General features: G+C 41.7%; 1 protein-coding gene across 5 annotated transcripts in view; it reads left to right on the top strand.

Annotated features, from left to right (window-relative positions):
- The window catches only part of LOC134535968 (dual specificity tyrosine-phosphorylation-regulated kinase 2), a 574,108-nt gene that overhangs the window by 484,749 nt on the left and 73,710 nt on the right, over positions 1-15,649 (top strand). For all 5 annotated transcript variants that reach the window (XM_063375460.1, XM_063375468.1, XM_063375450.1 and 2 more), the window contains exon 2: positions 1,524-1,670. In XM_063375460.1, coding sequence (XP_063231530.1) covers positions 1,524-1,670 — 147 coding nt within the window. The remainder of the gene's footprint in view (positions 1-1,523; positions 1,671-15,649) is intronic.

Here is a 15,649-nt window from a genome sequence, read left to right as displayed (position 1 = left end):
CGTGGCAGTGAAATCTCCAATGATTTGTATCCATTTAATCACTTCTTTGATCTTGGAAAGGGAGGGGGGGGGGGAAGTTGATAGGAAACTGTTCTTTCAGTTGCCAAAATCTTCGATGAAGATAATGCATTCGGTATCCTTTCTTATGCTCATTACCTCCGCCACAATAGTAGAGTCAGTTACCGATTTGTGGTGTGATTGACCCGAAAGTTACTCTTGTTGCCGTTGAGAATTTGGACCATCCACAGAATGTGTTTTTTTTTTCCTGACACTCCCTTGTGTATCTTGATATTAAAGTGTAGTGCAGTGTGACCTCAATGAAGTCTTGAAGATTATTGTTGTTGCATGTAATCCATTGATGACTGTATCTGTTTTTTTAATAGTAGTAGTAGTAGTAGTAGTGCGTGCATGTTTCAAAGATAGATGCCTCTGTTGTAGTTTGATCTTTGTATCTAGGTGATGTCCAGGATACATTACTCGTCGGTATATCAATATGTAACGCAAATAATGTAAAAAAATTAAAAAGTAATTAATGACAATATGAAACACAAATAATAGTATTATTACACATTTATTACTTTTCCACATATCTCCCATGCATGTTAAGACATTTGTCCCAACGATGGATCAGTTTGAGAATCCCGGTCTCACAGAACTCCGTCGGCTGCGGAAAGAGCCACATTAGCAAGGACCGTGTGGGTTCGCCGTCACAGTCTCGCTTCTCACCGCCGAGGAACTTAGTGGTCCAAACAGATGGAAATCGGAGGGAGCCAGGTCCGGGCTTTATGGTGCTCCGAAACGTCCCAACCGTATCCCTGCAATTTTTCACGAAATGGTACAATCAGTCCATCATCTCCGAATACATCTCTACAACTTTATTTCCTTTTGCGAAAATAAAATCTTATCAGAGTTAGATGCTCCTCCAAAATTGACCGTGTAATTACTGTAATGCTATTTTACCGGTGACAGACGAATGCTATCGGTACGTGGATTCACGAGATCTTGCATTGCGCCAAAGTAAGTCGCGCCCTGTAGTTATTTTTTTTGTAAATAATTACAATTTTGCTAATAGTTTACCTATGTAAATTTGACGTGTGCGTTTTTTTATTGATACGCCCTGCGTGAAGCCGCTTCTTGTCCAGCTAATGATCCACGCCATGTTTTCGGGACACTCAAAACGTTTGATGGAGTTTAATGTTTGAATTGTGTAAACAGTTTTGAACGTCCGTTTTTTTAACGACACTAATTATTGTAATTCGCGACTACGCTCTCTGCACACACTTATCAGTCCAGGTGTTCAGTTTGAACAGTCCTAACTGACAGTTTGGACTGAACTGAAGCCTTCTCCAAAAGCGATGAGTTTTGTGGTTGCTGTTGCTGTTGAATGTAGATATTGTTTCATCGTAGCGAATTGGAAGAAATGTTGGATGTTGCAGTTGCTTTTTTAGTTGTAAAAAGGGGGAAAAAATAGCAAAACCAACCGAAGAGGATAGACAATGATGTCGGCCATGTTGTTTCGGCAGAGTCCCGGGTCCCTCCACCACAAGGATGTGCTGTCCAAATACGGCGGCGGCGGCGCGCCCGGCTCGAAGGGCGGATCTGGAGCCAAGCCGCAGCTCTCGTCTGTCCGGAACGGCCTCCCCTCCAAGAACAGCCTGCTGCACCCGGAGGTGAGTTCAGACCTCGTGCTGCGCCCGGGGCCCCTTCCATTTCATTTGAGGCCTCGCCATCTTGCAATTTCTCGTATTTTGATACCGCTTCCAATAAAGGGAGACGTAAGATGCACATAAAGTTCTGCCATTCCCGATTACACCCGAACCATACACCTTCGGCCAACGTCGGGATTTGTTTTATTTTTGCGCAGGAAAAATGAATTCAGATATTAAAAGTGGTCGGTTAGGTTAGCTACATTAAAACACTTTCAAACACTATGGACGGTTAGTTAGGTTAGTATAGCTACATTAAAATAAACAGAGAAATATAAATATATATAAATAAACCCGAGGTTGGCCGAAGGTGAATATTCGGGCGTGTTCGGGCAGGGACAGAACTTGATGGACATCTTAGGCTTCCCTCCAATAAAGCTTCCGTGTTGAATTTTTTTTTTTTGGTTTGTTATGGCATGGTACTTATCTTTGGCTACTTTTTGAAGTCAACACTTGTGAACTGGTGTGATTATCATTGGCAGATGTAGTCGCCCGCGTCAAATAATAAGTTATTTCCTCGCGTCGTTTACAGACTGGCGACTGTTAAATAAGTGGTTGCGACAAGGTATAGAAGGTCTGGGAGATAAGATTTATTCCTTGACATGACAAAAAATTTATATAACAAGTACGAGAGTAGAATTATAAGGGGAAAAATATTAAAAATCTTAAGTGGTGGGCCAGGGCCTCATTTTCGTTAACCACAATTTAAAAAAAAGTTAATACTTGTAAACGTTATTATGGTCATAACTACAAACAAATGTGATCTGCGCATATCGCCTTACTTGTAGTTCTATTATCAAACTCGAAACTCAACCGGCCCCCTCCCCCTGTAGCTTGAACCCCTGGGATTTGCCTCCCCCCCCCCCCTTTTTATTGATCATTTGTCCTTCAACGGTATTGGTTAGGTGAGCCAGGGCGAATTGTAGTTGGTTCGTTTGTGCATTTTCGTGCCATTATTTTTATCTTGGGCAATTTACACGAAGTTATATCTCCATTAAGCATTGCATGTTATGTTCTGCAGCAAACATTTTGTCATCTGGCATACGCTGCATGCCATCTGCTATTTGTAATATGTCAGTAAAATATTCATAGTTTGAATTTTTGCCTGACTAATTTCGTCGTGGGCACCCGATTGAAGTTCATTTTAAGAAAAAAGAAATTAAATATGGCGGATGAAGCAGAGCCTTAATGTATCCTTCTGCTACAACATGTTTAAATACCATTGCCATCATCCGTGTGACTTGTAAGAATACGCTGGGCTAGGTAGAAAACTGTAAGATACCTACACTATTTCAGTGGCTGTCATTACAAACCATACAATCTTTTATAATGCGTTAAGTCCTTGAATCGCTTTTTTTTCTTATCTGATGCCTATTTAACCGGATGTCCACCAGGCCATAAGTAGGCCAATTCAGTTGTAAGGAACAGTTCAATTTTTTTTAAACTTTTGATTTAAAAAGTGCTCGTACAAGCGCGATATACGCGCGTCATATCTCCCTGATGTGATACTCGATTCCTACCAAGGACCCTGGTGCGAATACCAGCGAAATGCGGGCCTGGATTATTTGCGTCTTGGTAAACTCTGCATTCCGTCATCTGCACGAAGACATATACGTTATCAACAATCAATTATATTTATCATCGTCTTCTGTTATTGAGGAATTTTTGTTGTAAAAATGTTGTCCTTAAATTATGACTATGCATGACAATTGACAACTTGGTCGAATATCTCCATACACACTTTATAGAAAATCATAACATAATATATTTAGTGGTGATGTGATGATTATCAATTCTTTTTCAGAGTTTGCGTTTTTTCATTCGTGAAAACTGTATAGAGACAAAGATTAACACATAATATTTAAAGGATTACTATTATTCTGGAATTAACTCATTTATCAGCTACCAATCGAATTCGCATAAATGATTACGTAATATATATTGTTTTCTGTAAATAATTTTCTTCGGAAGTTTGACTGCAGACTCTATATATGAACGCATATCATGTAGTATTAAAGTTACGTTTTTTTTTTGTCGCAGTTTCACCACTCATTTAATAATCCTGCTGCCCATGAGATTTCGTTTAGAGCTATTTGTAGGACTGTACCTTTTTTCTTACAAAGTAGTGGTTAAATCTGTGTTTTTTTTTTTTGCAATGCCTTGATATTTTCGTACCTCATCATTTTATATAAAAATAATAATTCTACGTTGTCGTGGTGCTTTTGATTTGATTTGGTTAGCAGTTAGCAGTTCTGTGGACGTCTTGATAGGGCATCAGTTACAAGCCTCTTATCCTAGGTTAGTGCTTGATTGCGTAACAGTTTCATATGACGTAAGGGGGGGGGGAAAGTTATCTTCTTGTTGTTGACGTTTTAGGCGGGCAGTCTCCTTTCAGGCACCGCGTCGTCGAGCGCCTCCACGTAAGTACACGCCCTATTTCCAGACCAAGTAGGTATTCGAAGAGCGCGGAAGACCGGCGCGGCGGATGCGGTGTTATTTTCGTCGCCCGCTGGAGTCTGGCGGCCTCGCGGCGCTGCTTGTCGGAAGCTCGCCCTGTCCCTCCCCCCCCCCCCCCCCGGACACAGGACGCTCGCCAAGGACAAGATCAAACGCCCCCTCCTCAATCAGCAACCTCCTGCGACTTCACACGTCCACTCCCCCGGCACCCCCGCGATGTAGAAGCGCCTCGTGTTCTCCGATGATTTGCGAGCACGAGAGAAAACTGAAGAAGTAAAATAGGAACTCTTAATTTGGAATAGTGCGGAGAAGAAGAAAAAAAAACTAGACGAGCGAAATTCAAATTGCAGACACACTGTTAGAAATCACAGGAAATTTACTGATTTTTCAACGAAGAATCAACCTCAAATAAACGAAGACTTCATCGTAATTTAAATTAACTGAATCTTAATCGAAACTGAGCAGTATTTCTACTTTCGATTTGTATGTTTCATTCTAAACAAAGGCAGCCAAAATGAAGACGGTTCTTACTATAGACTTAACCTTTTTTCAAAAAATATTTTCTTGATATAGGTACCAAGAATATTCTTTTGGGATTATGTTCAAAGTAAGTTAACTCAGTTTCTTTAAATTTACGAAGATCCCTGGATAATTTGTAACCAATTTGATTTATAAATTTAAGGAGAAAATTTTTAATAGTGTAAGTTAAAAACTGCACGCTAGAATCATTTCGTTTCGGTTGACGAGCTCACCGATTCATGACTGTTCGTCGCTGATCTTACAGTGAATACCATTGTAATACACAAATATGTTCAACATACGCGTATATTCAGTTGGTGTGATACCATGTGTGTGAAAAGTCGGGCAAGTGATTATAATTACACCATACACCAGATTTAAAAACTGGATGATAGCTAATACTCTCCAATAACCCCACTATTTATAACATACAGTAGTCTTACAAAATCACTGCACTATGTATTGCAACGCAAAAATTTTTTCTCTTAAATAATCACTAATCGCATTTATATAGTCCGGTTAAAAAAAAACATAAGTTGACATTCGATATCAGAAGGTAAAATTAATAAGTAGAACTAGACATTAGCGAAAGGAATGTTCTTTCTTAAAAAAAAGTGAATAATTTTATTACGAACAAAGTAATGAGCTTGCATCAAATTTGAACTAATCTCGTTCAAAATACTCTCTTTGGCTTGCGATGCGCACCTATCCCAATGTTGATTCAATGACTGGAAGCTTTGCTGGAAGGTTTTCGAAAGGGCCTTCAACTGCTCTGTCGTGTCTCTCTCTATGTCTGGAATGGTGTCAAAACGTTTTCCTTTCAGCATGACCCATTTTTCTGGTCTCTGTTTCGCAAACAAAACAAGAAGTCAATAAGAAGTCTCGGTTACTATAAATTCACTATCTTAAATCGTTTATTTAAATTTTGAACGGAGAGAAGAAAATTTTTCTTAGATTCTCACGATCGTAGCATGACCAGATGTTAAAGACTCGTTCTCACACACCGTGTTTTTTTTTTTTGTTGTTTTTTTTTTTTCATTTTCTGGCCATTTCTCTTAATTAAGGGGCCCGCATCGTCAGGGGTGTATCTGTGTTAGTGAGGCGGGATGATAAGTGTGACGCTCGCTGGTGCTTCTAGCGCGGTATCGCCTCTAAGCTCAAGGCTGTGAACTGGAGCTCAGTCTTTTCGTCGTCCATAGGACAACTGTGGAATTTGAGCGGTGAACGTAACGTTATATGTCATAGAAATGAAGGTAAAGGTGTACTGCAAGTCCCCTAAGTGCTTTCAAGAATCTGTACAGGTTGTTTTACGCCTAAAAATTGCTCTGAAAACACGTCTTTTAGCTATTTTAACTCTTCTAAAAATACAGTTTAAAACTTAATCCGAAATCAAAAGTACTTTTCGGCCCCACAGTGTATTCTTAAATGCTTTTCTTAAACAGACTTCACTCGGATATCTTGAGTAGTTTTCAAATCGCGTGGTTATTACCGAAGTTCTGCGCACCGTGTGTGTGCCCGGGTAGGCGGGGCCTTGAGGTATTCTCCTATGTATTACCTCCGATACCTCTCTTGCATGTGTAGTCGGGTCGCAAATTTCCCCACCAGATATCTACTAAAAGTTATTTTCGAGCTGTCAAAGGTCACGCAATTGATCATACTCACGAACATTAGCGTGACTTCTTACCGCGTAGGTACTAAATAATGTTTAGTAAATATCTGTGTACAAAACTCGAAACTCAAAGAGAACTATCGCAATGGATGTCCAGGAAAAGCCCGCAAATAACAAAAACGACAAGAAAAATGAAATAATAAATCATGGTTTGGGAGACAGAACCTAAATAACAAGAGAGAGACTTTATTTCCCCGTGGCAATAATCTATGACGTCACTGCAGGTTACCATGCAGCCATTTGGGAAAACAATAAAAATCTTGCAGTTTCCTCGCTTCTATAAAACCGTTTCGTGATAAATACAAAATATTTTGTCTTTTCACACCCCACCAAATATGTTGCAGTGCACCGTTATAAATTACAGTAAATTTACGGACTTTTCAACGAAGAATTTAACTCAAAGTTCTTCGTAATTTAAAATAACTGAATCTTCGTATTAGCTACGCCGTATTTATACTTCCAAGTGGCATGTTGCGTTCTAAAAAGGGTGAACACACTTGGATAAAAGAAGCGTCTTCGTACTGTATATTTAACCGGTTTTGGAATGTTTTGTTACTATACCAAAAATATTCGTTCAGATCTGTATTCAAAGTAATGTTACGATTTACCGCGGGTTCGTAAAGGATAGCCCAATTTAATATTTTATTACACTACACAGTTTTATTAGTGGCCACTACTTATGTCACTTACAGTAATTAATCTTATAAAATGGCAAATAATCAATTGCACTTAAAAATGTTGTGTTGCTTCCCCAGTCACTCGTTTTCACACACCGAACACCTCGCTGGGCCGCACCTCTGGCGCAACTCTCGCCGCAGCACCCCTCGTGGGTCTCCGCCGCGGGACTCCATCGCTGCACTCCGCCGCCGCACTCCGCCGCCGCCGCCGACGCACTTGCCTTCGCCGAGGATCCGCTCGACGCCTCGCTCGGAACTTAGCTCGGGACTCCGCCGCGCCCGCGACACTATTGCCCATTAACGAATTCGACCGAGATTTTCCCCTACTAGATTTTATGTATCAGTTTGGAAGTGATTTGTGAACAATATCGACAGTTATCGTGTCCAGCAAATTGTGATTATATATATATATATGTATAATACGTTTGGTATCTAGTTCTCTCTTTTTTAGGTAGATTTCAAACAAATACTACCTATTGTAGTCGTTACCATGGTGCAATTTCGGAAAAAGTTTATATAGTTTTTCCTTTATGGTCCATATATCCCAAAATCATCATCAACTCTCAAAAGTTAATATGCCTATATTAACTTTTGCGAGTTGACGATGATTTTGGGATATAGGTATATTCACTTTTGAGAGTTGATGATGATTTTGGGATATATGGACCATAAACGAAAAACTATATAAACTTTTTCCGAAATTTGCACCATGGTAACGACTATAATAGGTAGTATTTGTTTGAAATCTACCTAAAAAAGAGAGAACTAGATACCAAACGTATAAAATTGAATCCATCTCAGAAACTATGCGTCAAAATAGACGTCGAATGAATGAGTGAGGCTGGAAATTTTACGGTTTGTCAGGGTGTTCGTCGTGGTTGTATAAACCAGTGCCAACCGAGACTTGTTGAAGATGTTCCGACGCATCGTTTTCATCAGTCAGGCACTATTTGCTGTGTTTCCCCTTTTGATGGGGGGGGGGGGGGTGAAAGTTACAAACATTTCCCCCCTCCTTTTTTGACTTCCACGCAGGCAGGAAGAAAGGCTCGTAAATCTCGGGCGGCTTCAAAAAACCAGTTGTCCAAATAACGCTGCTCGCTCGACCGCCGAAATTCTTCACAGTTCCCGAGTGTCAACCCGGAGGAATCCGGAATATTTTTACCCCGGCCTGTCGCTGGATCAACATACACGGCCGTGGAGCGCGGCCAACGCCGGAGCGGGTGCCACGTGCGGCGGCGCCAAGGTCGTCGCGCGCGCACTTCGCCACTTGCCGCCAGGCGCGCCCTCTCCGTCTCCGTCACTGCACTGCACTTTACCATCACGGCAAGACATCAACCTCCGTTCATCACAGGAATTTTAAATTCACTTCCGTATCTTCAAAATACATTAATTGGCTCTTTAATGAACGACTTATCTTTTTAGAGTCCGTTAAAAACACTAATAAGTAGGGACCGGAAAAATTCGCGGGTTCAATGACCTCTAGGATGAACTTTATAGTTCTACGTACACTCGGTCAAATGTCACTCTCTCATTGGCTGCTGTCTTGTGAAGGTGTCCCAACGTAGCGCCCTGTGATTCGAAACAGCTTCGGTTGAGTGAGCCAATAGCAGAGGCAGCTTTGAGGTATAACTATTTGAATTTCAGGCTGTCGTGAAATGAATCCGCGAATTTTTCCGGTTTCTGCTAATAAGTAATAAGAGAACTCATTACTTGTCATGTGGCACTGCAACCCACCCAGTCAAACACCGCACTTTATACCATCACGGCAATTACCTTCCCACTGTCGTTTGGGCACGACGTTAACCGCCGCTCCGTGAATCAAACACAATGCGGCTATTAATCATCACAGGAATTTTAAATTAACTCCCGTCTCTTCAAAATGGCTCTTGAATGAATGACTTATCTTTTAGAGAACTCATTACTTGCCACGTGGCACTACACAACAACATTCTATATTCACATTCTCTGATAAGACATCAACGGTAATTACACAAATTATTACTTGATTAACATATATAACAGTAATTTCCTTCTGAACACGGCATAAGTATAAGTTAACAACTGAAATATATAAGTCATATCTTGAAATCGAACTTGCAGTAAAACTACTTGTATCATACTCGTCTCTTGAACGAGAGAGCGCTAATTGGCTGCAAGGCGAGTCCTCCTTTAAATTGACCGCCAAATTATTCGTCACAGAACCGTGTGAAGAATACATATATATATATGTATGGTTATGTTGGCAGTTACGACGGTTGCAAGTCGTGCACTGCGCAGTTTCGCGCGCGAGGTGTCTGTGGATGATCGCCCGCACCATCTCTGCGGAGGCGTCGAGGTCGGTGACAAAGCCGCGTGACGTCATTCCTCGGCAGGTGTTTCCTCCCGTTTCCTGCAGGCATCGCCGAGGCTAACTAGTCACTTCTTCAGATACCGCTGTGACGCAGGGGTGGCGGGATAGGGAAATCATATCCCCTCCCCCAGAAGTTACGAAAACTTTTGTGCAAAATTTCAGTGGAAACAGTATGTTGCCACGTGAGAGGCCACGTGTCCTACGGCTACTACTGTAGGCCCATACGTCACGTGTGTTAGTGTCAAGTATTAATGTAAGTTCTCTTGAATTTTTAATACATTTTTCAATTCCACCTCTCCCCCCTCCCAAAAAAAAAAGAATCCGTTGTCCAATACTGACTGTGACTGTGGCTATGGTGACGAATTCGTTTCGCAAGTGAACACCAGTGTTCTTTGACCTGTTTATTAATTTATTCACTAAGTCGACACTAATATATATATATATATATATATATATATATATATAAGAAAGGGCGGAAACACTTAACTTTTGCGAATGAATTTTCACATAACTGGAGAATAACCATTTTGAAAATCAAACCAAAGCAGATTGGGCCACCAATATGGTCACAGATTTTGTTTGTTTTACAGAAAAATATCGATTGATTTTGCACGAGATCTCAGCCAGCTGAGGCGTCATACGAAATTGTATGTTTTTTGAGATCGTTGAGTGTTACACGCGTCTGTGAGGAAAATAAATCACTGATTTTAATATACATTATTTTTATTTATTTTCATTATTTTACATGTGGTGAAGTTAATTGCTGACCGCTTTGTGTTTCAGTTATCTACAGGAAAATACATAAAATGTTTTGATGTGTTCGTCTGTGCTGTCGGTGTGTTGTCCATAACACCTGTTTGGTTTCGTCTTTAGGTCTATCTGCTCGACATTAGTTGATTAGGGCTTGTTCTCTGCGGGTTTATAGTTTCTCTTTTATTTCTTATTTTGCATTACATGACAAACAGTGCAAAACTGCATTGGCGTAGGTCCAAAAATTGTGTTAAATCAAAACTCCCCATTGCATAAATCATTTAAAAGAACGTAAGAAAAATACAGTTAATTAATTTTGCTTGTTAAAAAATACATTAACTAACAAACAATATTAGTTAACAGTTAAAAAAACTAAATTAAAATAATAGCAGACATTCAAATGACCAAATATTAAATAATATTTATTATAATAATAAATATACCTGATTTTCAATGTAATATGTTAACTAATCTGTTACTGGAAAATACTGGCCACTATGTAATTTGAAAATAAATAAATGACTTACCAAATTAAACATATTGTGAATTACAGCCTATTACATTACAAAATAAAAACTATTAATCATGAAATGGCAAGTTTAAAAGTAAGGATGAAATCCACTACCCATTACTAGTTGTGCAGGCACAATCATTCGTAAAAGTAAGGTGATACGTTTGCGCATCTTTGTGTGGGTCGAGTTCCCCTCCTTTCAAAATCATGGCTTGTTTTATCTGAAGGAGAGAAAGAGAAATAAACAGTGTTTTGTTTCCAGTGGCTTGCACGTGGACTCGGTCGAGCTGTTGCTGCGAGAGGGGCGCACGTTCGAAAGTTTACCCTGGTTGTGATTGTTTACATACGCCTTTCCTCTTTTAGTTTATTTTTATACTTTTTTAACCGTATGGGTGCTTATTAAACTTCCTTCGTTTCATTTGTTCCTCTTTTTTTTATATATAACCTAGCGAGGCTTGCGCGAGAAAAAAAACGTGAAAACCTGCATTCAAAAACTCCACCAGTACGTGGCTTAGTCAGGATACGAATCAATGCCGATATATTTAGATGATTTAAAAATAAAATTTCAAAAAATGTCAACATAATTATTAGTACGAAAGAAACTACCCCCTTAAGCTGTTTCTGAATTCCTTATTAAAAGACACATTAGCTTAAATGGTACTTTAAAATTGAATTAGCCATTTTTGTTGACCTGCCAGATCGTTGTAAGGATCCGCTGGGATCCGAACCCCTTGTTCCCGAATTTCACTAATTTGTTGTTTTGAATTGCCCTCAGCACAGCGCGGCTTTATAGTCACTTATTTACTACGCCACAATAAACCAGTAATACTGAGTCAGTCGAACCGCGTAGTGACGTCACAGTTGGCGGAGCAGCAACAACTGGGCCCAGCCACGTGCCAAGACGACCACCGAGCCCCGGGGCTGTCGCTCGCCGCCGATGTCACCCCGCGGGCCTGCACGTCGCTCGCAATCGCGGCTTCTGGGAACTGATGGGGCTGGGGGGAGGGGGAGAGGGAGAGACTCCGTGCCTTCCGGCGGCGAGCGCGTTGACTCGCCCGACAAATAACAAATCATGCCCTGAAACTGGAGACCTTATCATCTGGCGGTTCACAGGTTGCTCCGGAATTTGCGCTGGTAGAGTCCGGACACCCGATTAATACAGGCGGAATTAAAAAAAAAAATTGACTAATTTACGTAGGTTAAAAACTTAGTTCTACGTATACAAAGAAAAGAAAGAAGCTCGTGGACCCCTCTTAGCATAAGCCCTCCGGGGTTTTCTGTGTCCCTCTGTATTTCGGGTTTTTTGTTTGTGGGATTACATACGATAAAAACAGGGTCTTTTCCTTTGTTAACCCGGCGCCTAAGCCCCCGGGAGCCCCACGGGCGTGGGTAACGGATCACGCCGCTACACGCAATCAGAAATTGGCTAACCGGACAGTTGGCCGAGTCCCAAGCCCTTAGACTCAGCGCAACTGGCGCCGCGTTCCGATCTCCCACCTCATTCTGGGACCCCTCAAAACACCCCAGAATACCCGTGGTTCGGTCGAGGCCTATCCAACCTCTCACAGCTCTCCAGGCTAGTAACCGGAGCTGTTTCGCTTTTCACGAGGCTAGGGAACCCCGACTCCAAGCTTGCCCTACGCGATGACACCATGTCAAGTACGAAGCCGACACCAATGGTGGTCCAGGGCCGTAAAGGAAACCTCAACGGGGGTCCTTTACCAATAAAAGGGACCACCCCGTACTACCGCCAATTTCGTTGATGCTGTCTTACGAGATGGTCAGCCACGAGAGGACCTCAGGTAGCGCACACCTCGGTCTCTCTACCGATCTCCCTATGATCTCTGGAGATTTACAGCATTTCAGCCCGGTTGCAACTGAACACCGACGACTAACCGGTGTAGGCTAGACCCACAGGATAGCCTCAGAAGGATATCGAGGGACTGCGCGACCCCCTTCATGGGTGTCTCCACCGATCCGCGTGCTAAACAGATTCACAGCCGCATGGCCCGGTTGTGTCCCTAACCCACCACGCTACAGAAGACATTTCATTAGTGCAATGTCTCTAAACAGAGACTGGCCTGTTTGGGCCTCACCACCAGGGCTCGGCGGTCGAACCCCCCAGGAAGGTATCAAGCGCCTCTGCTGTTGCCCGCAGATTTTCCCCTTCTCCAACTCTGGTCTCATTCAGGTAATTGTGGATACCTGAGGCGGAGTTACGCCCGGCATTGTCCTCTTTTGCTTGTTTTACAACCACCCATCGGTGCCACGAGGAGGCAGAGGATTGCCATTGGTGCGGAGAGGCTATATATTCGCATCCAAGCACCCATTATGTGGGCTGTTGGGTCATGTCTCGGATACTAGAACTGGCAACAGTTCCGACACCTCAAAAGAGCAATCACCTTCTCCATTAAGGCCATTACCGTTACCTCAAATGGAGTCAGGCCCACTCCCGATACTCCGACACTCCGTATAGAGTAGCATTAAGACGAAAATTAAATATGTGGAAAAAATATGTATTACTGATAATAAAAAAATTGTGAGCGAGTCTTTCAGTACTCGCCAGAGATGTGTAACAAATAACTTCGGTAACGAGCAAATTCACGTGTTCTCATGTTGCAAATACACGTAAAATGCGAAACTTGGGCATCTGACACGAAATTTTACGTAGAATTCTGTGAAATAATGCTGAGCGTGGTAACTATTGTGTTTGCAACTACAGTTATTGACGCGAATCACGCGTGGTTTCCTTACCCGCCGCTAGAATTTGCTGCTAGTGCAGCTTCGTCGACCATTCATTCGATTCGCAGAGCGAAATTTTAAATTATATAATGAAACGGGTCCGATAAAAGCGGAAAAGATTTGAAAAAAAAAAATACTAAACCCGGCTTTGGGCTTGATTTTCGACAAGGAATTTTGTTATAATACTACCATCTTGATAAAATTCAATAAACAGTTAACCCTATTAAGTTTTCCTTTGGTTTGTGAACTTTGTGCCACACATGGCAGCACTTTCGTTACACATTTCCGTTCCATGCGACTTGCGTTCCATTCACGAAATTACTCCTACCAAATGCCGTATACCGAGAGCTAAGATTTTTACACATCAAAAACATAAACTTTTATAGTTTTACATGTTTTTTAAGGCAAATCCTTTTATTCCAAACTTTCGGTGATCTGGACGGGTCCGGTCCTATCTGGTCGGTATTAGCGAACCTCCTCATACGTAAGCGGGTGATACGACACAGCTAACCTAGCACAAATAATCATACAGTATATGCTGGATACTCAAACCGGTGAAGTGCTAGAGGTTGGTACGTGCTGTATTAAGAAATTACGAGAAACAAGACAGAAAGACACACTCCTCGCTCGCCCGGCATTCCTCCTGCAAATCGCAAACAAGCCCTTTTCGCATAAATGTGTGTATGTTGATGTAATAGCTTCGACCCACGCATTGTTGGAAAACGTTCTCGGCACAATCTTCATGGTTCCCTTGCATTGCCGTCTGCTAGCCGATACTTTCGATTCATGTCGGCCTTCTCTTGGTCCGTGTACGCATCCATCTGGTTGGAGATGCACGGCACTAACGACGTTTGCTGTCAACTGCGCGTTTTACATCGTTAGCTGCAAAGCGCTATTGAAAGAATTCCCGATCATAGATTGCATGATTGACTTGTGCTGGTCTAGTTGCATTTATATCACCCCTTAACCTATGAATATACCACGAATGTTAAAAACATACTGTATTTTATCACCATGCTGCCTTCAAACGTCTGTGAGCTATGGATATGTTCGCAGGGAATTTGTGTTTGAATTAGTGAGTGGCGCGTAGGCTACTTCGAGGTCAGTGGAAATCATTCCTAAGACAGTGAATAACAATCACTTAAATATACAGCCGTAATTTATAGATTTAACTAATTTGCAATCGGATTCAATGTTTTTGTTATTTTATTTTTCTCGAATTTAACAGTTCTAATAATTAGTACTACTGGTAACCATTTCCCAACTGTCACTTGCAAAGCATCTCATAACGTTTGTTTACGAACGCTGACAGCCACTTGAAGATGTTTACGAACATGATAGACCATTGTTAGTACTCAGTGGGGGAATAAGAAAAAAATGTTTTGAGGAGGGTAGCGATATTGAAAAAAAAAAAAAATAGAAAATTAAAAATTTTGAGGCGTACTAAAATAAAAACGTAAAAGTACCACTGCCACTAACACTGTTTAAACATTTGCTTAAAGAAGAAGCTGTAGACACAAATATAGATAAACTCAGGTGTTGTTGATTCGCGAAAATTTATGTAGAGTAAGGTTTTACTCATGCGCCAATATAAACATTTTTTGTATATTTACAGGTCACTACAGATCACCCGGTACCCAAACATTCTTGAACACACTCGAGGGACTTGCATCACACCTCTATCTTCAGTTCTCCGTCATATAATGTTACTGTTGCAGCTCAGATCTCATAGTCGCTCTAGGCACGACGAGAAGACTGCGACCAGTTCAGTTCCCAACTTAGAGAAGGGTGAGGGGAAGGGAGGGGTGGACATACTATCCCCACCTGCGCCTACCATTGGCAATACTACTTTTGAGACAAGTTAATAACTCGGACTATACCTGATTTTTTTTTTTACGAATTCCAACAACTTCAGATGTCGAGCGGGCGTTTCTTCCTCGATAACACGACGTGCAAGTAATAAAAAAAAAATCTGGCTCTCAACAAGGAGAGGAATGGGCGTTTTACACAAGCGACAGCCAATTAACAAGGAGATTGACCATCTGTGCAGCTCGTCCAGTCTGCTGCAGGCGGTGTCTGGCCGGCGGGAAACCTGCTGCCTCGGCGGTCGCGAGGTCAGCAGTGACCCCGATTCCTTGGCCAAGCGCAGGGCTTTCGAGCGTGACATTTGACCGAGCAGCCCCTGAAAGGTCACGCGCGACAGCAACTGCAGGCATTTCCGAATATGGCGAAGAAGGCTCTCTCCAACACTTGCGTGTGCAAACTGTG

This window comes from Bacillus rossius, chromosome 1 (genome assembly GCF_032445375.1).
Source record: "Bacillus rossius redtenbacheri isolate Brsri chromosome 1, Brsri_v3, whole genome shotgun sequence".
Lineage (NCBI taxonomy): Eukaryota > Metazoa > Arthropoda > Insecta > Phasmatodea > Bacillidae > Bacillus > Bacillus rossius.
The sequence above is the reverse complement of the archived record's forward strand: the minus strand, read 5'-3'. Positions and strand labels throughout refer to the sequence as shown.